At 40.9% G+C, this 23,455-nt stretch overlaps 2 protein-coding genes across 3 annotated transcripts in view; both read left to right on the forward strand.

Moving 5' to 3' along the window:
* Positions 1 to 647: 647 nt before the first annotated feature.
* On the forward strand, positions 648 to 14,839 carry LOC124233444 (translation initiation factor IF-2-like). Its single transcript, XM_046650548.1, has 4 exons — positions 648 to 686; positions 13,099 to 13,335; positions 13,451 to 14,309; positions 14,724 to 14,839. The coding sequence occupies exons 1-4, from the start codon at positions 648 to 650 to the stop codon at positions 14,753 to 14,755; spliced, it is 1,167 nt and encodes a 388-aa protein (XP_046506504.1). The 3' UTR covers positions 14,756 to 14,839.
* Positions 13,447 to 23,455, forward strand: part of LOC124233497 (serine/threonine-protein kinase 17B) — a 35,178-nt gene continuing 25,169 nt past the window's right edge. Inside the window, exons 1-2 of one of the 2 annotated variants that reach the window (XM_046650637.1) lie at positions 13,447 to 13,678; positions 23,057 to 23,221. In XM_046650637.1, the coding sequence (XP_046506593.1) occupies positions 23,100 to 23,221 (122 nt within the window). In that variant the 5' untranslated portion in view covers positions 13,447 to 13,678; positions 23,057 to 23,099. The remainder of the gene's footprint in view (positions 13,679 to 23,056; positions 23,222 to 23,455) is intronic. The other variant, XM_046650638.1, reaches the window with a different exon arrangement.

Here is a 23,455-nt window from a genome sequence, read left to right on the forward strand (position 1 = left end):
AAGTAAAGTGAATTTGCTTAAAAAAAAAAAAAGCATAGTCTTTGAAATATGACAAATCTAGCTCCATATCCTTGCTCTGCCACTTACTTGGTGCATGACCTTAGGCAACCTCGCCGGTCTGAGTGTCACTTTTTTCAGTTGTAAAATAGAAGGAATTCCTTTTCATGAGACAATGTGTATCTAGCACATTGCCTTGCACTCGGTAAGTGCTTAGTATGTTTACTTCCCTTTCCGCTTCTGTCCCAGTGGACTGACCTCACAGTTCCTGTGTATTGTCTTTGGGAAGTCATCAGATCTCAGGCCTGTTTGTAAGGACAAGGTGACTGACCTACCCCAGTCCAAAAAGCAATCCAGCCTTCCCTAGATGAGATGACCAAATTACCTATTTCTTCAGATCCCTTTGGAAACTCTTCTGGGAACGATTCACTCATCTGTCCCCTCCATCTATCCATCTATCCAGCCAATCAACATTTATTGAGTTGCTACTTTGTGCCAGGCACCATGATAGGTGCTGGGGGAACACTGCTGAATAAAGCAGACATGCTTCCTATCTTTGGGGAGTTTATAATCTCATGGGGAAGACAGGCAGTAAACATATAAATCCATAATTATTAATTATGATAAAAAGTGCTACAAAGAGAGCAGCGATGGACAGGGAAAGCCTCTCAGAGGATGTAACATTTGAGGTGAGAACTGAAGGTGGAAGAGCAGCCAGTCATGGGAAGATCAGAGGGAAAGCCTCTGCAGCATCCTATCATTGAAGTCTTATAACATCCAAAATAATTACAGAGTAAACATAAAAGACAAAATCACTGCCAAAGAGAATCTTCTTATATATGAACGCTTGTTGTAACATCTACTCCGCTTCTCAGAAGGGTTTTTTGCGTATTCCTGTTCCTTCAACTGGCAGATAAGTAGCTTTCCACTATAGTAAAAGAAACTCGTTTGTATGATGAGTTATGGAGATGGGACATAAATGGAAGTAAAACATGAGAACAGGTAACCTACTACTTACGATGCAGTGTGCTATATTGAAAAGGACATGGGATTTATTGTCTGAGTTCCAATTCTGTCTGCACTTCTGGCTGCATGACCTCAAGCAGGTCACTCACGTTCTCTGAGCCTGAGTTTCCTCATCTGAGAAACAGGAATAATAATGGCTACATCAAGGTTGTGTTTCAAGAATTAAACGAAATGACACACATAGCATTTTGCACAAAAAAGTATTACCATGCTTTACCTGTCTTTTCACTACAAAAACATTAATCCTTTGTACTTATATAGTCTCACTACAGAAACGTCAACTTTTAAGAAGTTGTGCTTCTTTCTCCTAAATATCTTCCTTGAACTTTGGCTGTTAGTTTGGAATTCCTAGTTTTGTGCTAAATCTTATTACTTTAGGCGGTAAATCATTCCTGATTTTCCTAATTCCCCACCCAAAACTGCCTCAGACAATCCAGGGCACCAGCAAGGAGTGAGCATGGCCCAGCCAGTTGAGGAGAAGTGAACACTAGGTTTTGGGTGACTTCAGGGCTCGTAGTGCTGCACGTGGCTACTGGTAAGATAGCTGTGGGCTCAGCCTGGCGTTCCATCTGGACTTTGGGTCCTCTTGACAAACTGCATCCTCCCTTCTTCCCCATTGTCTATGGTTGCACAGTTGTAGGACCTCCTATACTGTTTCAGAAAATGGGTGGGGTTGGGAGAGGAGAGAAAGTAGGTCAGATAATTGTGCTCTCTGGATAGTTCTCTCTCTTAGGGGTGGCCCCGAAGGGTCTACAGTCTTCAGCCCTATACTGAGCCATGACTTCAGTTGGGAAAGTCACTCTCAGAGTCTCTTTTCTCATTTGTAAAATGAGATAATTCTAGCCTTGTTTACAATAATCTCAGGATTGTTGAGGCTCAGATAAAATATTGCACATGAAAGCTCTATATCAACTCTAAAATGCTGTAAGACTTCCGGTGCTATTAATATTAATATAGCCTGTGCCACACTCAGCATGCATGACTGGCCTAGCAGCTTTTTAGACCCGCTTAGGACTGAGCCACTAGAAGGGGATTTTTCTAGGTCAGTGAGTAATGGAAACTGCCTCAAAGGTATTGCCTATTTTTACTTTGAAAGAGCAACCTTCTCAGAGATAGACCTAATAGTGAGAAGAACTCAAGGCCCAGAAGACTAAAAGATAATTAAAAACTACACAAACTAGCCTCCTCTGATAAGTTGTGTAATTTATTTGGCCAAATATAAATGCGCTGTCGGCCTTGGTTAAACCGAGCAAGGCCCACTGGAGGAATGGGAACTGATCAAATCTCTATTTCTGCCGTTTCCTGTTCTTGCAAGTAAAGAAAAAGACAAATGCCCTGGGTGACAGACAGGAAGACACAAAGACATGATTTTATGTTTATGCAGCTTCTCTCAGGTACACCGAGATAATCATCTGCAAAGTGCTCAAAACCCTCATATTTTAAAAGATGCACCCAATTTAGACTTGTAAGTAATACGTTATCATTGGTCATTACCTGTTCCCGCTTTTTGATTTCTCAACCTGTTCTCAAGCTGGGAAGTGATAGTTTTCACTTTTCTGTTGACTGCTATAAACAAACTTTTCGTCTGAGGAGTTCACTGTGGAAATATCAGAATCCAGATCCAAGAACCCCTAAACTCAAACCTGGACAATCAAAGAGCATGAGAGGAAGAAGCGATGGGTTGCTTCCCTCGTATGTTTTCTCTAAATTATTTCAAGACACTACTTCAAAGGATCTTAATCTGAGCGAGTATTTCAATGGTAGAAGAAGATGCTTTTTCTGGTCAAAATTAATTTAAGTCCCTAATAAACTGAGTTAGTATGAGATGGGAAGATCTGAAAGGCCTAATGGGCCCACATGCTTTTCACCTTTGAAGTCTAGCAAGAAAGTGACCAGAATAAAAATATTTTAAAATTTTCTTGTAAAATTGTAGAAGGGAGAACCATTTCGGGCCTTAGAAGCTCAAATAGAAAAGCATTATATTTTATATATCACGTTAAATAATAACGAAAAGTAACCTAATAGGAACCAGTTCCAAAATCCTTTCTGGATAATTTGGTACATTTGAAATCGAGTGTGCTTTCCATGCCTTTCTTAAGCACTCTATAAAACAAGATACTCTCAAATGTTTTAGAACATTTCTGTTTTGATTGGCTCAGAACGGCTGGAGGTACTTGAAGTGATTTATAATGAACTAAGCACATGGCATAGCGTCATCAGAGCCTTTTGCGCGTTTTATAGAAATTGCATAACTGGAAAGTAACACAACGAAAATCTTACAGTCTCCTGGTTGAAAGTTGGATCTCAATTTCAAAATTTTGGTATAAATTTATAGCTGGAGTAGAAGGCCAACCTTTTTTTTTTTTTATCTTTCAAAATGCTAAACATTTTAATTTATTTATGTAGTTGCTTGTTTTCTATAACAGATTAAGTAAAAGGTAAGTTTATTTTGCTTTTTCTTTCCTTTAATTAACCATGGTTTATTTGTGGAATTTCAGAAAGGCCGATGTTAAAAGAGTTCAAGATATATAACTACAGAAGGTAACTAAGAAACCAATTTTTGATAGGATCAGCCAGAGTTATTAATTGCAAACGATTAAGCAGCTCTGGATGATTGATGCTGAAAAGGAATTAATTTAAAGGATATTGTATAGCTCATAGACTAGAGATCCGGGCTGGAGAACCAGGGTCAGGACAAGATAAGCAGGAGCAATGTCCAAAGTCACAACTGTAGATCGTTCAGGTGAATACACCTCTACTGTCAGAACACGGGATTCTATGCTGCAGTTTGTGCCGTCGACACCGCTAACAGTGGACAAAGGAGGTGCCACCAGGACTCCTGCTTCCAGGACCTCATCTCCCTGCCACTTCAGCTTCCATCACAGAGTTGCTCCTGGCCCCACCTCACTCGCTTCAGATTCTAAGGCTCAAGTGCATACAGGTGGTTGACAGAACCTAAGGTAACTGCTCCTGCCCTGGCTGCGGGGGAGGCTGGGAACGTAATTGCCACTTCACTTCCATAAACTCAAAAGGTAAGAAAGTCTCAAAACACGGGAGGGGTTAAGACACAAGGTGACCTCAGAGTAACAAATGTCCTAAAGCTGAAAGAGCAAACTGGTCACTAAGTAGTTCTCAATCTTTACATGTTAACATAATAGCACATTTTATGAAAAATAGCTATATTATCCAAAACAAAATAATGAGGGTGGCTTTGTTTTGCATTTTTGCACTCTCTCTAATATCTGGCTTAATGGAAAGCAGTTGGATTCTTATATCTGTTTCTACATTAATCTGCTGTAATATCATACATTCTGTAATCTCTGGAAAACTGAATCCTACACTTGTGAGAGAATAAGAATGAAAAGGGCAAATATCATCTAGTATTATTATAAAAATAATTTCGACCTTGAGGACTCCCTAAAAAGGTGTTGGGATCTCCCTACTCAGTAGGAGAATTGCTAGATCAAAGATTCACTTTGTGATTGGAATTAGATGATATGTATTATATTGAAACAATTCTTTGGATCCCTTTCTGCACTCCTGTCACATATATTTTTATCCAAGTCTTGGAAATTTTGCTTGGAGATTGACAGGTATTTTGAGGAGACTGCAAAAATAATAGCAGGACTGCATTTTGGTTATTTTATGAAGTTTTGTCCTCTCCTTTGATCTCAAAGTTTATTTCAGCCCTAATTTCTGATTCTATAGTTCCCTACATTTGGATATTTTTAGCAATGACAGACTCACTCATTTTTTAAAACAACCTTCTTATTTTAGAACAGTTTTAGATTTACAGAATTATCGCAAAGATAGCACAGAGAGTACCCCACGACCAGTTTCCCCTATTAGCTTTTCACGTTACTAGGGTACATTTGTCATAATTAATTAACTGATATTAACTCATTATTGTTAACTAAAGTCCATCCTTTATTCAGATTTCCTTAGTGTTTGTTTAATGTCCTTTTTCTGTCCCAGGATCCCATCCAGGACACCACATTACATTTAGTCATCGTGTCACCTTAGGCTCCACTTGGTTTTGACAATTTCTCAGACTTTTCGTTTTTGATGACCTTGACAGTTTTGAGGAGTACAGGCCAGGTATTTTGTAGGATGTCCCTCAGCTGGGATTTGTCTGATGTTTTTCTCATGGTTGAACTGGGGCTATGGCTTTTTGCGAGGAAGACCACAGAGGCAAAGTATCATTCTCACTGCATCTTATTAAGGATACACATTATCAACATGACCTACAACTATTGTTGTTAACTCAGATGGCCTGGTTTGAGGTACTGTTGGTCAGGTGTCCTCACTGTAAAGTTACGTTTTTTCTCCCTTTACATACTGTGCTCTTTGGAAGAAAGTCACTGTGCACAGGCCACACTTAAGGAATGAGGAGTTATGCTGCACCAACTAGAGGATGGAGTGTCTTCATAAATCATTCATAATTGTTCTGCGTGGGAGATTTGTCTACTCTTTCTCATTTATTGATTCAATCATTTATTTTTATCAGTATGTATTCATGGATATTCATTTTATAATTTGGGTTGTAATCCAATACTACTTTATTTATTATGTTCCTGAAATTGTCCCAGCTTTGGCCATCGGGAGCTCTTTTGGTTGGCTCCTGGGTCCCTTTGACATACCCCCATCATCGTGTGCTGCTTTTGTTTGTCTGTTTGCACTTCTTTCTTTCTAGCACTATACAATGTTCCAGACTCTTCTGTATGTTTCCTGCAACAGTCCTAGAAATACCAATTTCTCTAAGGAGTTTTGGCTTCTTTTGGTGGAAAATGGTAATAGAAACCAAGACCTGAATGGTATGTGTGTTTATTCTTCCTGGGGTGTCACAGCTTCTAGAACTGCTTCTCAGCTGACAGAGCAAGGAGATATGTGTATATATTAACCCATGTACACACACATATCTGTAAATATTTCTTTATGTAAATACCTGCACGTACATTAAGCTAAACATTAGAGCATACCAATGTCTCTAACTCTAAACCATTGCTACATGGGCCATTCTAGCCCCCTCCTCTTGGATTTGTGTATATTTGTAAGGTCATTTTAACAATGAAGAAATTTTGCAATGGTAGGTGTGAGAGGAAACAAAAGGATGAAAAGAGCAGGGACTCCAGGGACTAAGGTGAATTAAACACCCGAGAACCTGTCCTCGATTGTTAGTGGCTACAGTTTTTAAATATCCTAGTAAAAGGCAGTGTCACAGAGGGAGAGCTTGAATCCTGGCTCCACTAGTTATGACTCCACTAGTAACTCAGGTTACTGGGGGGAAACATACAACTTCCACGGCCCTTTGTTTCCTCATCTTTACAGGAGGAACCTATAACACTTTACACATAGGAGTGTGAGGACTAAATGCATTAACATAAACAGCACATTTAGAACACTGCAAGACTCAGTATTAATGAGCTATGGTTACTATGTACCCTACGGGGTGAGAATATTATTATTTCCATTTTAGAGATGAAAAAACAGAGGCATAGAGATACTATAAGCTGCTCAAGTTCTCACAGCTAGTAAATTACATACCCACTCACTCGTGATGTGTGTCCTTTAAAGGGTTTCTGAACAGCTCTATACCTATATCTCTTTCTGTAAAAATGAAGCAATGAAATGCTACTCTAAGAGTCTAAGGGGAAGGCTAACTACTGAAAAAAACTCAAGGGTGCTTTGAATATTCTCAGTGTCAGGGATATGGTGATCATCACTAGTATTATAATTTCCCACATTATCAACACGTTTATGCCATGAAAGGACTCAGCTAGTGGAGTAGATTGGCTTTTTCAATGCTCATCCTGTCATCTTAAGGCATTTAAGGCAAAGTTCACTCCCAAGAAGGGAGTTGGTAGGGGTTAAAAGTTATCTCTGCCTTATCTATACCTTATCTATGCCTGTTGTAAGAAGACTTACTTAGTCAAGGGTTCCTGGAAGCTTGACTATTTCTTACCTGCCATGTGCTCTGTGGAATGTGACACCAGGTCATGATTCATGGAGTATGCAGATGCTTGTAGAGAAAGTTTCTTAGGAAAGTGAAAAAGGAGGAGATTTGTTGGGGAGAACTAGTAGACATTTATCTACTCAAATCAAATAAATGACAATTTTATACTCCATGTTTATTTCTTCCTTCTACTCAATATCTACTTCCCTTTAAACACTAGCGATTCTAATTTCTTTATCACCCAAAGCCCTGGACGTCACCATTTTGTTGACTTTACAGCTTCATTTTGAACCTGAGTGCCTCCACCAGGTAGATTCTGAATGGGGAAGCAGCCACCTCCTCTCCCTTTCCCCTGCCAGTGACTTCACATTTTTTCCCACTCGTCTCTCTAGCATCGATCATAAGATTTGAGGGAAATCATAAGTATCTTAGAAAGTCATTTGACAAATATTCACTTAGGACCTATTATGTCTAAAGCATTTTGCTCATCACAAGATGCAGGAATGAGCCAGACATATACAGTCCTTCTCCTCAGGGAGCCTGCAGACCATGGGAAAATCACAACAGCTTGTACAACCAAGGGCTTACTCTCATCAGACACTGTGCTCCGTATGCACTATCACATTTAAATCTCACAGAGGTAGCTATTATTATTACCCTCATTTTACAGATAAGGAAACTGAGGAGTGCCCAAAGTCACACAACTAGGACGGAGCAAAACTGGAACTTGAATGCAGGTCTGTCTGCTGCCACATACTTAACCACACACACATCCTCCCCATCTGCCTCACAGCTCTCACGAGGCAGCACCTCGGGGCTCCGTGTTCGCAGCAGCTCTTCCACTTTGCTACAGTTTCTACTGAATACTTTGATTTGCAAATATAAAGGATTCTCTGAAGCACAACCTTAAACAAATTGTGTTAGACAGCTGGAAAGGAGAGCTTAGACGGAAAAATGTGGCCGGATGCTCTGGGGCTGTGGGAGATGGAGGTGCATTGGGGCATCTCCAAGGAGAGGAAGGAGTGACAGGCCGAGGTAAGAGGGACTGACAGACCCCAAACCACAGTGGAAGAAGACCTTCAGTATTCTAGGATGCACTGTCTTTATCAGGTTATGCAAATGCAACTAGGATATAAGTATGCTTTCCTTTGCCCATATCATTCAAGTGGTTATTCAAATAAATTTAAAAATCATTTTTTTCCTGAAGTATGTCTGACATAATGAGGTGAAAAGACCTCAGGATTAAGAATCAGGCAACGTAAATTCTGTCCAGATATGCACCCACGGCTCAGTTGCGTGATCTTCTGCAAGTACCTTGACTTCTCTCATTCCAGGTTTTCTCCTTTGTAAAACAAGGGAATTGAGCCACCAAACCTTAAGGATTTTTGAAATTTCAAACTGCTCTGATGCTATGATTTATTGAGAATGTACATTGTATCTAGTGCTGCATTAAACAATTTGAGGTTTAGAAGCAATTAGAAGGCACATTTCTAGCCCTTTGGATCTGTGCGGTCCAATACAGTAGCCACCCATCACGTGTGGCTCTGGAGCCCTTGAAATGTGGCAGGCATGACTAAATCATAATTGTATTTCATTTTATTTAAATTTAAGTTAAGAAAGTGATATTATATTCAGTTATTGAAACTTTTATGTTTGTAAAAACGTAGGGATGTGAATCTTCTTTTGACAATGGTAAATTTTGTGCAATCTAATGTGGATCAACCGTTTCCAATGAAAATTTAGCATCTGAATTGGGATGTGCTGTAAATGTACAATATACCTGATTAAAGACAATATGCAAAAAGGATGTAAAATGTCTCATTAATAATTTTCTATGTTGATTACATGTTGAAATGACAATATTTTGGATATATTGGGTTAAGTAAAATATACTTTTAAAATGAATTCCATCTGTTTTGACTTTTTTAATGTGACTACTAGAACATTTAAAATGATGTATGTGGTTTGCTGACATTTCTTTTGGATGGTTCTGGAAGTTTATAGTCTATAAACTGTGGTGGGTGATTTGATGGGCAATCTAGATCCTAGTTAACCATGGGTGCTTCGGGGGAAAGAATTATGTCCCTGTTTAAGGAAGACACCTATACCAATCTGAGTCATTGCGCTCATCAGGAAAGACTTGCCCCGATTACGTTTGCTTACAGGGTTTGTTATAAGAAAGCCAGGGAATGCAAGGTCTCTGTGGTCCCCAATGCTTCCAAAATTGGGACATGGCTGTAGGCACCATGGATAAATACACTGTGACTTACCCATCTGAGTACACCAGCACGCCTGCCTCCAGAGAGGGGATCTATTTGGACTAGCTTCAACATGAGTCCCCCTGTTGGGTAGAGGTTTGAGCCAAGTCCCTTCAGAAGCTATTGACCCCCTGTGTCTGGTTGCCTTTAGCCTGGCCACAAATTTCTGGCTTGTTCAGTGGGAGACAGGCAGTAGTGCTTCTTTTGCTCTTTCCACATGGATTGAACTGTAGGGTCTTGACACAAAAAACTGGTAATGCTTTCTTCAGAAGGAGGGTGTGTCAACGGCAGGAGTTTTGCATTTGGGTCCTTCTTCTCTGTATAAAATTCCACCCTCCTTCTCTGCAACTGTAGGGAGTAAAGGTGCAGTCAGGGAGGATCACCTTCCCTGGTCAGTGTGTGGCCAGCATGTGGTGACGAACCCGGTGAGATGAGAGGGGCACTTCCATGGACAGAATGGGGTGAATATCAAGGCATGATCAGAAAGGACCCCCATCCCTGATCACATATGGGGATTCACTTGGGGTTATCCAGGAGGACCACTGGATGAGTCTGCTAGGGCTGCCATTACAAATACCACAGACTGTGGGGCTTAAACAACAGAAATTTATTTCCTCACAGTTCAGGAGGCTGGAAGTTCAAAATCACGAGTCAGCAGGTTTAGCTTCTTCTGTGCCCTTTCTCCTTGGCTTGCAGATGACTGCCTTGTCACTGTGTCCTCACATGGTCGTCCCTCAGTCTGTGTTGTAGTCTCTTTTTTTTAAACTATTTTTTCAATTGAGGTATGCTTGACATATAACATTAGTTTTAGATGCACAACATAATGATTTGATATTTGTATACATTGTGAAATAATCACCAAAATAAGTCCATTTAACATCCATCAGCTTACATAGATAAGAAACTTGTTTTTCTAATGATAAGTTTTAAGATCTGCTCTCTTAGCAACTTTCAAATACGCAATACAGTATTAACTATAGTCACCTGTTCACGTAATGCTGTGCATTACATCCCCATGACTTATTTATTTTGTAAGTGGAGGTTTGTACCTTTTGACCCCCTTCACTCATTTCTCCCCCCAATCCCCACTTCTGCCAACCATCAATTATTCTCTGTATCTATGAACTTGGTTTTTTGTCTTGTTCATTTTTAATTCCACATGTAGGTGAGATCATATGGTATTTGTCTTTCTCTGTCTGGCTTATTTCACTTAACATAATGCCCTCGAGGTCCATCCGTGTTGTTGCAAATGGCAAGATTTCTTTTTTTATGGCTGAATAATATTCCATTGTATATGTATACCACATCTTCTTTTTCCATTCATCCATCAATGGACACTTAGGTTGTTTCCCTCTCTTGACTATTGTAAATATAATACTGCAGTGAACACGAGGATGCATATATCTTTTTAAGTTAGTGTTTTAATTTTTTTCAGATAAATACCCAGAAGTGGAATTACTGGATCATATGGTAGTTTTATTTTTAATTTTTTGAGGAACCTTCATACTGTTTTCCTATGGCTGCACCAATTTACTTTCCCACCAATAGTGCACAAGTGTTCTCTTTTCTCCACATCCTCACCAACACTTGCTATTTCTTGCCTTTTTGATAACAGCTATTCTAACAGGTGATATCTCATTGAGGTTTTGATTTGCATTTCCCTGATGATTAAAGATGCTGAGCATCTTTTCAAGTACTTGTTTGCCTTGCCGTCTGTATGTCTTCTTCAGAAAAATGTCTATTCATAGCGTCTGCCCCCTTTTTTTTAATGCTGAGGAAGATTCACCCTCTGCCGACTTTTTAATTGGATTGTTTGGGTTTTTTGCTATTGAATTGTATGAGTTCTTTATATATTTTGGATGTTGATCCCTTGTCAGATGTATGATTTGCAAGTATCTTCTCCCATTCCGTAGGTTGCCTTTTCATTGTGTTGATGGTATAATCTCTTCATCTTGGATTAGGGACCACCTGTATAATCTCATTTTACCTTAAATATCTCTTTAAAGGCCCTGACTCCAAATACAGTTACATTCTGAGGTGCTGGGGGGTGGGATTCAACACATGAATTTGGCAGGGACACAATCAGCCCATAACCACCACCATCCCTGGTCAGTATGTGGCGTGCAAGGATCAACTTAATGAACTGCATGGTCAGAGGCAACGATGACAGAAAGAGCATTAGGTCACATGGGGGTTTCCTACTCAAGGGAATGAGAGCAAGAACCCGAACCTTTGACATGGCTATGAATGACTTTAGGTAAATGAGGTAGGATGGAGGGACATGTCGACTCCTGAATTTTACTGCAAGGCCACAGATGGTACAGTCTGCTCCTCAGCACCAGGAACTGCTTGTTACTTGAACCACGTGCCTGAGACCAAGGAAGTGTAGCAGAATGTCCTTGGGATAGTGTGCTAAATCCTAGCTGGCAAATCTGACATTAGGCACGAAAGTTAACAACCTCTTTAGGGTCATAAGAGAAACACCCAGAACAAGTACAAGTGAGCCCCGCACCTAGGAACATAGGGCAGAGAGGTGATCAGGTCCGGAGTGGAAAGTAGAAGTCAGCAAAGATTTCTGATTTCTGGGAGGGTAACCTTCTTAGAGTTGGAAATTGATGAGGAGGATGGTGAAAACCTGGAGCCAGGGCAGAGACAGGAAAATGCAAGACGTGAAAAGATCCCTAGCAGGCTGCCTGGTTAGAGCAAAGGGCTTGTGACCACAAGGAAGGTTAGTTTAAAGCTGTGATGGAGAAAGAAAGGTCTGCATCTAGGTGTGAAGTGATGTGGGACCACGTTAATGACAGAGGGGAAGGCAGACTGAGTGTGAGGAGATTGGTCAGAGCTGGCGATTGTTCAAATGTTGGAACTGAGGAGGCCCAGAGTTTCACACACACACACACCAAAAATCACCGCGTGATGCAGTCCTGCGATCCCTAGAGGTGACTGGTTCCGGTGCTGGTGCTGAGACCTCTGGGCTGCTGCCCTGTAGTTCATAAAGCAGAAGCTGGCAACAGTCTCATTGGCTTGTGGGCTCTTAGATAATCATAGATGAAAAGTCCATTTTTTTTTTGGTTTCCATCCTAACTTTAGGCTTCTCTAGTCAGTCCAGTTGCTACTAACAAGAAAGTAGATAGATGGAAGCCATGTTTTCCAAGTGACGAGGCTGTGACATATTAAACTGGGATGAATCAGTTAAGTAACAAGCAGCAGACTTCATTAAATGACTGTGAGGCATTTTACGCTTTTATCTTGGGAAAAATACAGCATGGAAGAGCAAACGGATGGCTTGATGGGAATTTGCTTGGCTTACTGGGAGACAGAACAAGAAAACGTCCACTTTAGATGCTGACTTAGTGTTAAAATCTTTTGAAAGAGCGATTCCCCTCCCAATATATTTTCCCACAGTCTTCTGCAATTATTGTAAATGTACTCTGCAACCACTCCTAGATTACATAAAAGAAAACAAAAACTCAATTGTGACGCACAGAACTTTCAACTTTTTAATTTTCTTCAAGGGATAACAGATCCTGAGTAGTCTGCTGGGGGCTCTCACCTTTTCCCTTAGCACTCTATACGCAAAATCAGCAATTCACCCTGTTGGGACTCTCCTTACACCGCCTTAAGTCATGCCTCAGGACTCAATTCGCTGGAGCGGGCTTCAGCGGTGAGGCCCGGGCTCCACAAATCCCCAGGCGACGTTAACTTTGCCAAGCTGTAGCAAACCGGGCTCTACACCTGCGGGGTGAGTTCAGGTTATAAGGAAGATGACCCGGAAGAGTCAGAAAACAGGTTTTTGGTAGGCACAGGAGTTTGGGGACGAGTCGGAAGCAGATGGGACTAACTTGACTTCTTCCCTCTCCCCAGTCTGCGGATATTCACACCTGCAGACGGACTGAGCACCCCGAGGGGGAAGGGGTGCACCCAGGCACCCTCGCAGCGCAGCGCCGCCGCCTCACCCCGGCCTCGCCGCAATTACCCGGGCGCCCCACCTGCTCCGCAGCTCCGTCCCGCCCCGGCCGGCCGGCGCGGCCACACCCTCTCGCCGCTGGGGCCCCGCCCCGCAGCACGCGCCGCCGGCCGGCGCCCCGCCCCGCCCGTCACGTGACAGCCCCGCCCTCCGCGCGCGCTCCGATTGGCTGTCGCGGCGGAGGGGCCGGGTCCCAGCGCCCAGCCCTGCCCCGCGACGCGGCTGCAGTTTTCAAACCTCAACTGTAAGCTCCGGTTGCCGTCCGCGCTGCCGTCGCCGAGAGCCACCTCCCAGGGGGTCAGGTCGCCCCTGTTGGCCGTTGTCCGGAAGAGTAAAAGTGGGTCCTGCCACGCCCGGAGCTCCCCGGCGCCTCCCCGGGCCGGAGCTGGAGAACGCGTCCCGGGGCGGCAGCGGCGTGGGGCGGGACGGGAGCCCCCTGGAGGGGCAGCCCCGAGGGAGCCTGCTGCGGCCCGAGCGGTCAGTGTCTGCCGCCGCGCGTCCGCGGGCCTGCCGCGGCTGGCGGGTGGGCTCGGGCTGCGACTCCGAACCCCTGAGCCAGCCCCCTTTCCCCTGGGTGCAGAGACCCCCGAATGTGGGAGGGGTCCCGAGGAGGGATCAGGCGGGGTGGGCGGATCCAGGGTCCCCTGGGACCCCCGGGCTGGCGGAGATGGGCTCGGACTCTGCCGCCCCTCGAATGGCCGAATGCTCCGGCCCCCTAGCCGCATTGCGGCTGGAGTCCTGCTCCCCTGGTTTCCTCGGGTTCAGCGCGGGGGGCGGCCGGTGGTCCTCCCGACACCCCTCTCCGCCCGGAGAGCGTGTCTGTGTGTCAGTGAGTGTCTGTGTGTCTGCGCGCTGTCGCCCGGCCGGCCCGGGCTCTCCCCGGCTCGCGTCCCGCCGGGCCCCCCTCGCGACCGGCTCCCTCGCGTCCCTTGCACGTCGCGTCGACGTGGTCGGTCGTGTCCCTCCCGAGTTCACAGCTGTGGTGTGGGCACAGGTCGTGTACACATCTGGACTCGTGGACGCGTCCTGCTCACTCTGCTGCTTGGCTCTGAAGTTTGTGCTCATCCTCTGGGGCATTTTCAGTTGCTGCTCGTGAACAGTTTTTCAAGTCAGTGAATAGAGAAGACCAATTGCAGTTGTTTCAGTGATTTTCGGTGATCTGATTTTATTTTGACGCCGTGTAAACCACTTAAGTGTACGCGGCCCATCCTCAAACTCTACGACTGCAGTAGTTGATGGCTACGATTTTGACATTTACTCAGCTTTCTGTTTTATGTAGGGAAAAGCGCTTCATTTGAATTCCCTTAGAGGGATAAGAAGAGACAAAGTTGAGACTTTATGGCAGCTGGTAGCTAGCTGATAGTAGTTTTTCCTTTGTGATGGGACTGAAGGCGTTCCGACGGTAATTTGCAAATTGAAATTGAGAAAAAGAAATAGATTTTAAAAATCTAGCCACATACTGATCAAATTTCAATAATACTGGGTGTTTGTATCACATTCACTGATTGTTTCCCCGACGTAGTGTTTGCATCTGTGGTACCAGTGATGTGCTGAACCTCGCGGTGATGTTTGCCGTGGTGTGGCCCCTTTAAGTCCTCAAGTCTTGGAGAATGTGCGCCGAGACAGCGTGGTCTACAGAGAGGACCGGGCAGGTGGCAGTGTCTGCAACCCGGCGTTTTGAGCCCAGGAGCACAATTTTATTAAAAGGAAAAGATGATAAGCCTACTTTCTCATTGATACACCGTTTTGTAGTTTTAGAGTGAACCGTTCAGAAAATAGTTTTCGGCTTCTAAAGTGTTTGTTTTATAACTATTAAACCACATGCCCATTGAATTGTTTATTTTTGAAAAAGCTGGTCCTTAGGAGCAATGCGCTAGTTTAAGAGCTCTCTTCTTTCCCCTTCCTCCTCTGAGCAGATGTTCAGTTTTTTAAAATTTCTCCAGTATTTTGAGAATGGAAGTTGTTATTAATAGCTGCTTTATTTTTGAGGTACATCTCATGCATTTTAGATTATTTTTCTAAATTATGGATCTAAAATTGAAGTGAAATATATTTACATGGCAATATATTTAAGTTTTCTAAGTAAAATTTGTGTATAACTTGAAGGCCTTTCTTTTTTGTGTGGGACAGGATGCTTGTGGTTTCTCTTGGGCTCGCTGAATAGTGAGTTACGACTTGGTTAAGATAGAATCAGTTTTAGGAAAGTCGGGACTTGACTAATTGGTCACTGTGTCAGCACATTAATAAGAAATCTGAACAAGACATGGGCATTTTAATGGCATTTTTCTAATCACAAATTTTATTTTTAAGCTCACATTGACAGCATTTTACTGGTGTTAGGTAAACATTTAAACATTATTTTAGAAGCTTTATTTTGAAACTGTTTGATAATTGTTAGGAGAGAACTTCCTTTTCAAAATTTCCCTGGTTTAATCTTAGAAACCCAATTTAAAACTCAGGTATCAAAGAAATCAATTGCTAACACTTTCACTTAATCCTAAAATTGTCTCAAAATTGCATGTATATTATCGTGTAGTGCATGTTTCCTGTATATAAAATTGGCAGCTGAGAACAGTACTCCTAGATTTACTGCTTTTAAAGGATTTTTATTGATTCTTGTTTTTTTGAAGAATTCTTTTGCATCCTGCGGGTATTTATTGTGTCAGAAACATTAACAGTCATTTATGTGCTTCCTTTCCACTTGGGAAAACTTTAAATGTTTTAGTTGCTTTAGTTTTCCCCAATATTGATGAGAAAATTCAATGACTTTATTTTTATATAGTTTATATTCTCAGACTATTATCAAAGGGTATTTCTTTGAATATTTCAGTTAGCAAATTACTTATAAATTGTTACAAACACACACATATATATATATATTATTTTTTGTGAGGAAGCTTGGCCCTGAGCTAACATCTGTTGCCGATCTTTCTCTTTTTGCTTGAGGAAGATTGTTGCTGAGCTAACATCTGTGCCAATCTTCCTCTATTTTGTGTGGGATGCCGCCACAGCAGGGCTTGAAGAGTGGTGCTAGGTCCCCGCCCAGGATCCAAACCTGTGAACCCTGGGCCAACTGAAGTGGAGCGTGAACTCAACCACTATGCCACCGGGCTGGCCCCCAAACACGTGTTTTTATCTAAATATGGTGTGATAAATGTTGCAATTTTCAAGACACACTTTGTTAAAAAATTTTTTATTTCTTTGATTTATTTATCCTTTTTTTCCAAATTCATTTAACCTTGAACTTCGATGCCATTTTAAACATCTAAACTAGCCAGTTTCTTTTAACATTATATGCAACATATTTCAGTGCACCCCGACCCTTTGCAACTTCTTCCCCAAAAGAGGGCGTAGTTATACTTTAAGCATTTAAAAATTTTAATATTAACGGTGAGATGGTAGTTTCATCTTTAATCCTTAAAGGATCATATTCTATTTTGTATTGTAATAGTTACTGAATAAACACTACTTCAGCAATGATGATATAAGTAAACAGTACTGTATTTTACAACAGAAAGTTAATTTTCCATCTGATGAGTGACAGGCACTATATGTTTCTTGGCCGACTATGTTTCTGTTTTCCAGCATCTCCATATCCTGGTTCCCGATTACAGGGTTTAGTTCTCCTTCTAAAGGTAGAAGAGACAGCACAACGCTTACTGTTGTGGCGCAGAAGCAGGCCCAGGGTCTGTATCTGGGACCTGAGCCCTTGGGTGGCATGTACTAGTGTTTATGCTAGGCTGGTTGGACTAGAGGCAGTCAGCTGGCTTCCTTTCCTGCTTTTCAAAGGATTAAATTCTTGAATTATACTTTCTATTCAATCTTTATTTTAAAAAAAACCTGTTAGTAGAATACATATAAGGAATACAGTGTCTTTCTTGACATTGAAAATCAGCTTCATCTCGGTCCCTACACCAGTACCTTTACTTCTAATCAATGACTCATTTAAAATGGATTGTTCTGCCACACTAGCAGAAAGTTCTTCCTTTATTTTGATGGATGCTAGATAAATAAATCTTCAATTCCTCTGTTTCCTAGGGAAAGTTTGGTAGCTATAAATGGCGATGTAGAAAGGAGTTGTTTCCTGCGTGTCTTACTTTGCATTGCCTTTCATATTTACTGTGTGAAGATATAGATTTATCAGTTCTTGGCAGGACAAGTATCTGAATTTCCTGATTGAAGTAACTCTTAAAATGTTGATGTTCTTAGCTAAAGTAGGAATTTACGTAAAAACAGATGGCTACCTAATCTGGAAAGACAAGTAAATACAAAATGATCTGTTGGTATTACGTTACGGTATCTGATAAGCTAATTTTATCCATGTTTCCCGACTTCGTGGCTATCCTGTTTAGAGTTGAAATTGTCTAATAGCAATTTAAAATATTTCTTATTTTATTTAGCCAAATACTGAATTAAACAGAGACTAGCAGCATTTGCAGCTCTAATACTGTAATTTCAAGATGGAGCTTATTCTGCTAAGCCCTTAAAGATATGAGATGTACCTAAAAATTCTTCTTGCTTTATTTCATAATTCTTATCATTCAGTTCATCAAACTTTTTTTAAATTCCTGCCAGGTGCCAGACAGGTGTTGGAAGGTTAGTCACAAAAGTAAATGGTTGCTGCCCTTTAGACACTAAATGTAATTGCAGTCCCACGTGTTACATGTTGAGATAAAGAGGTATGTCAAGGGTCCTCCCGTTTGAAGCATAGAGGCATTTAACCCAACCTGTGGGTTTTAGGCAAAGCTTCCTGGGAGAGATGACATTCTGTGTTGAGACATAAAGGATGCATAAGAAGAGTTAGCCATTTAAGGAAAGGTAGAAAGGGTGTTTGAGGAGAGAAGTATAGCAGAGATGTAGAAGCAGAATGTCGACAGGAGGGTGGCAGGAACCGAAGCTGGTGTGTACCTGTCTCCAGGGCTTTTGTGTGTCATGCTGTCAGGACTTGCGCTTGTGGGGATCAAAGCAGACAATTTAATTCTCTAGATGTTTTTATTTATTGTATATGTTATATTCTATTTTTATAAAACATTTTTATTTGATAACTTTGAAATGAATATTATGATGGATGTGTTTAAAATAGAGCTAGTTAGAGGTTTATAGGGGCTGTTTGTCTTACTTTTGATCACGTCACATTTGCTTTCTCCCTTCAAGTAAATTAAAGTCCAAATCAAGCCTAACGTTTCCTTCTGTCCATCCTTCGCTGACCCATGTCTGAATTCTTACTGTAATTATTGCAATGGGAGTTAATGAAAAGCAATCTCTGAAAACATGTTTGAGATGCCATTACTTCTCGTCATACTGGGCCCTAGACTGCTTAGTTGTACCCTGCCTTCTGATACCCTCTTACTGTTTCTGGTGCCTGAGTGTGTCTGTGGTTGTGTACCCACACACACACATTTACCTACTAAGTCCCTTAAGATTTTTTTTTCGTTAGTGTAGCCTAGTAAAGTGTTAGGAAATGAATTTCAAGTGGGATGAGACATCCTGGTAATTTAGAATCAGTTAGAAGTCCGTGAGCTGTGGTAGAAAACAAGGACAGGTCTGGGACTAATGTTGGGGTTAGACAGTTTGGTGGGAAACTTAGGAAGATGCCAGGAGAGAGAAAGCTGACTGATAACCTTCATGTGGCCAAGGATTAAATCTTCTGTGAAGGGCAGCCAGAGCTTTGTGGAGGGTTTGGTGGACAAAGGTGACATTCATGCTCCACTGTATGCAAAACTGGCCAATGGAGAGGAAATGGAAAAGTATTAGGCTGTGACAGTTGATTCAAGTGCAGTAAATAGAAGAAAAAATACACTCACCGGCTGCTGTATGGTTGCCTAAAGCAGTTTGTAATACAGCTCTATTAGCAATAAGATAAGTTGAAAGGTCAGTCTTCATAAATGTGCTCTTTCTCTTTTCTGAGATATGGCTTGTGTTCCAGCACATTTGCAGTCAGTGACATGTGTCACAATTCGAAAGATGATTTTTGTACTCACGTGTATTTAAGAAACTGCTGCTGGCCCAGTGGTATTTTCAGCTACATTTATAGTCATACAAGTACCTGTGGTATGTTCATCCCTATGCTGACCAACAGTACATGTGAGGGGAGGAAAATTTATTAGGGTAAAAAATTAAACACAAGTCAATGTCCAGTATTAGGAAATACTATTAAGTAATTTGATTAGTAAGTCCCTATTTATATTACCATTATCCATTTCAATCCTTTTTGTTTTAAAAAAAAGCTAAGCTCTTTTTCCTTCTAATATAACTAAATAATATGTATTTAAAAACTTAATATTTATCAGTATATTTGGATATCACATTTTGAATTTCTTTTGGAGGAATCCCAGGATGAGTCTGGATTTTCACAAGTGAAACTCGTAATAAAGACATTTGTCTTAAGGTTACAAACTGTTATTCAGAGTATAGAATTATAACTATAACATTAATTCAGAATTTGTTAAATTGTTTTTTCTGTGCAGCGTTAAACAAGACATTAATTGTTGCTTAGTATTTACTCTAAATGCTTACATGGTCTCTGCATAAGAACTGACACATTATTTGGCTAATGAACACCATCTGCTCTATATAAATGCAGAGAAAACGTTGAGGCCTTAAAAACCTGAGCAATAATGGCTCTTGAACTTCCAAGCAAGTAAACCCTCAATGTGTAAAGAGAGATGTTTTGCTGTTGCATATGGGTAAGTTTCTGCATTCAGAATCTAGTCATCCATATTCACAGCCATCTTTTTTACCCAAAGGTATTTATTAATTTTTGTCGATTAATAAATTAGTACCTGCTTAGTGTAGATATTTAAACACAGGAAAGTATAAATACTGCCATAATCCCACTACCTAGAGGTAACCATGTTAACGTTTTGCCATTGTTTTCCAGTCCTGTCTTCTATTTGCTTTCGTATTTTTCCCACAAACTTATAATACTGTACATAAAGTTTTGTCTTCCTTTTTTCACTAATATAATGAATTAAAAATATTCTTTGAAAGCACAATTTTTGTGTATATAATGTCTTATTATTTAGGTGTATTTAACCATTTCCCTATCGTTGGACGTCAGGGTTCATTCATTCAACAAGTTTTTGATTTTTTTTCACTGTTGTACATCCTGCTTCATTGAACATAAATCAACTACATCTAAGAACCATATTGACTCTTTTTGAAACTTGAGAGCAGAGAATACTTATTCATAAAATATATTTTAGTTCTTTAGAGTTCTTATGAATAGATCACTTTGTTGATGGTATATTACAGCATAAGATCAACTTCTTAGATTCTAGGATCTAGATGAGGTGAACATCTTAGACTCAAGAACCTGTACTCTGTGTCTGTGATTGAGTTTGACACATTACTGTTGTCATGTTTCCCAAGGCCTGATTGATGAACAGTGTTTGGGAATATAGCCCAGTTTGTCTCCAAGATACGGGTGCATCCCTTCTTTCTGTGTATACGTGTATAACATAAATGCAGTCATAAGGATGCATAGTCATAGACTTTTAAATTTAGAAAAAAATTTGTAAAATCTCAAAGATGACCTGAAAAAAAATAGATTGAGAATGGAAATTGGTATTAATTTTTCAGAGAGGAATAAGCGACCAGTGAAACTCAGTTCCATCAGAACTAAGAAAGTACACAAATAGTTCATCAAAACAGAATAGAAAGGCAGAATTTTAAGAGTTGAGTCTAAGCTAACTTGGGGTGAGAGTTTTGTATATGGAAACAGGGTGCAGCTCCTCGGCAATGGCAGGGTACTGCATAGAGAGTATAGAATAGTAACAATATTTATTGAACAATCACGATGGGCTCTCATGGTTAGCACTTTACCAGTGTCATATCATGAGTTCATCATATTTTAATTTTTAGAGCTCAGCAATTGGATTCTGTCATCATCCGTACTTTAGAGGCAGCAGAATTGAAGCTTTCCTCTCTAGTCATCAGAGAAATGCAAAGTAAATCACAAAATTCCATTTCACCTTCGTCACACTAGAGCAGCCAAAATTAAAAGTCTGAATGGGGCAAATGTTGGCAAGAAAATGATAAGCCTTCCCACTCAGGGCTGGTGGGAATGTAAACTGGGGGTGGAATGAAGGGACCGACTTCACCTGTGTCTGTGAGGTCTTACTTATTTTTAATTTAAACAAAATACGGCAAAGTAATAAGATTGAAAAAGCAAGTGTTAGGTTATTTGTATCCTTTCCTGTACATGCGAAATGCTTCCTTCTTTTCTTTTTAGTACCAGTGTTAGTTTGCTAGGGCGGCCAGAACAAAGTACTGCAGAACGGCAACTCAAACAACAGAAATTTATTTTCTCACAATTCTGGGGAGTAGAAGTTTGCGGTCAAGGTGTGGGCAGGGTCAGTTTCTTCCGAGGCCCTTTGGCTTGTAGATGGCCTTCTCTGTGTCTTCAGATGTTCTTCCCTCTGTGTGTTTCTGTGTCCTGCTCTCCTCTTTCTGTAAGGACACCAGTCCTGTTGGATTAAGGCGTGCCCTAATGACCTCATTTTTAACTTATCTCTTTAAAGCCCCTCTCCAAATATGGTCACTGTCTGAGGTACTGAGGGTTAGGACTTCAACACGTGAGTTTTGAGGGAGGGGCACAGTTTAGCCCAGAATAGTAGCAAAGTTAAATAATTTGGTTAAGATCTCGTAGCTGCTATGATGGATCAATGGGATTCAGACCGGATGTGATTCAGTCTAAGTGTTATTTTCGGAAGACTGCGCGGCTCCTCTTAGACAGCTAGAGATGTATCCCCACACTAGTTAGGCTCTGATTCCCCAAAGACAAGAGATTCGGAGAAAAAGATTTTGCTGACATAAGAATAAAATTGAGAAAATACAGAAACTGATAACACTGAAGTCTAATTACACTGCCTGTTGCTAAGTTGAATATAGTTCGCATTTGAACTTGGGAAGATAAAGAACGGTACATGTCAAGCAGGAAATAAGTGGAGGAAAAATGTGGCAGAGAAGGAACAGAAGTCTTGGGGGTCCTTATAAGAGGGTGCTGGAAGAAACTGGATCTTTATTAGATAGGCATAGCAGAAAGTCAGAAGTAATTTGAAATATATGGTCTGCTATTGCCATTTGAATTGTTAATACGAAATAGTAGTTTTGATGTTAAAACCAAAAACTTGTAAATATCACTAAGTTCCAGATAGACAAGAGCATCAGACATAGACCAGAACTCCAGAAAGCAGCTGTGTGTGGTTTGTCCGTCATCCGGCAGAATCATCGAGCTCTTCGTACAGGGCAGGCTCTGTGCTAGGTTCTGCCCAAGAAAGCAACGCTAAGATCTAGGAAAATCTCTGAATTTAGTATTGAAACATACACAGCCTGTGAAGCAGGTTCTATTTGCTATACTCATTCAGATGTCTGTAATATAACTCACAAGATGTGAATTCACCACCAAATTTGTTTGGCCATGCAAAATTAAATTAAAAATGAGTAAGCATTACCTCGCTATGTTAAATTATCTTGTTATGTGAAGATATAATTTTAGAGAGTGAGAGTTTAAAAATGAAATTGAATGATTACTTGTATTAAAATTTTATTGTAACTGTTTTTTAAGAATTTGGGAGGTCTTACAGGATTTTTATAGTAGTGTGAAAGGAAGTCAGTAGCCTGGTTCAAGTGCCACAGAGGTGATACCAGTGTGTGTGTGTGCTTTCTGTTTTCCTTCCTTTTGGTAAAATGTGCTCTTTAAATCTTCTTCTTTTTTGGGGGAGACAGGAGAGTTGTATCTTATAGCTATATTTGGAGGTGTATAATGTAATGCACATCCTGTCTGAGATAACATCTTTTTTTTTTCTTAATTGCATGTAAGTTATATCCTGTGTCTGCTCTCTTTTTAAATAGGTAAAGCTAAGTGGCTGGAGGAGCATATCTAGAGGCATCTGCCATGTCGCGGAGAAGGTTTGATTGCCGCAGTATTTCAGGCTTGCTGACGACAATGCCTCAAACCCCAATGAAAATGGAAAACTTTAATAATTTTTATACACTCACATCTAAAGAGCTAGGAAGGTAAGGCAACTTTGTGATGTGTGTGCTGTTTAAATTGGCATTTTGGATTTCTGTGTCTATAGTTCTATAAAACTCACTTGATTGTTAACAACAAAGATGAGACAGAGAAGTCATCATCTCTGCTGTTATTATACAGGGTCCCGTCCTAACGACTTGGAAGCGAAATGTGTGGAGGGTTAGTGATCCTGGATGATACATCCCACGCAGCTTCAGAGGCCCTGAGAGGAGGCCGGG

The sequence above is a fragment of the Equus quagga genome, unplaced genomic scaffold, assembly GCF_021613505.1.
Source record: "Equus quagga isolate Etosha38 unplaced genomic scaffold, UCLA_HA_Equagga_1.0 203_RagTag, whole genome shotgun sequence".
NCBI classification, from domain to species: Eukaryota; Metazoa; Chordata; class Mammalia; order Perissodactyla; family Equidae; genus Equus; species Equus quagga.

Coding starts and splice junctions, on each gene's coding strand:
- LOC124233444 (XM_046650548.1), top strand. CDS start 648: ATGGACAGGGAAAGCCTCTCAGAGGATGTAACATTTGAG. Junction 13,336..13,450: donor CGCCCCGCCCCGCCCGTCAC/GTGACAGCCCCG, acceptor CTCAACTGTAAG/CTCCGGTTGCCGTCCGCGCT. Junction 14,310..14,723: donor GCTCGTGAACAGTTTTTCAA/GTCAGTGAATAG, acceptor TCCCCGACGTAG/TGTTTGCATCTGTGGTACCA.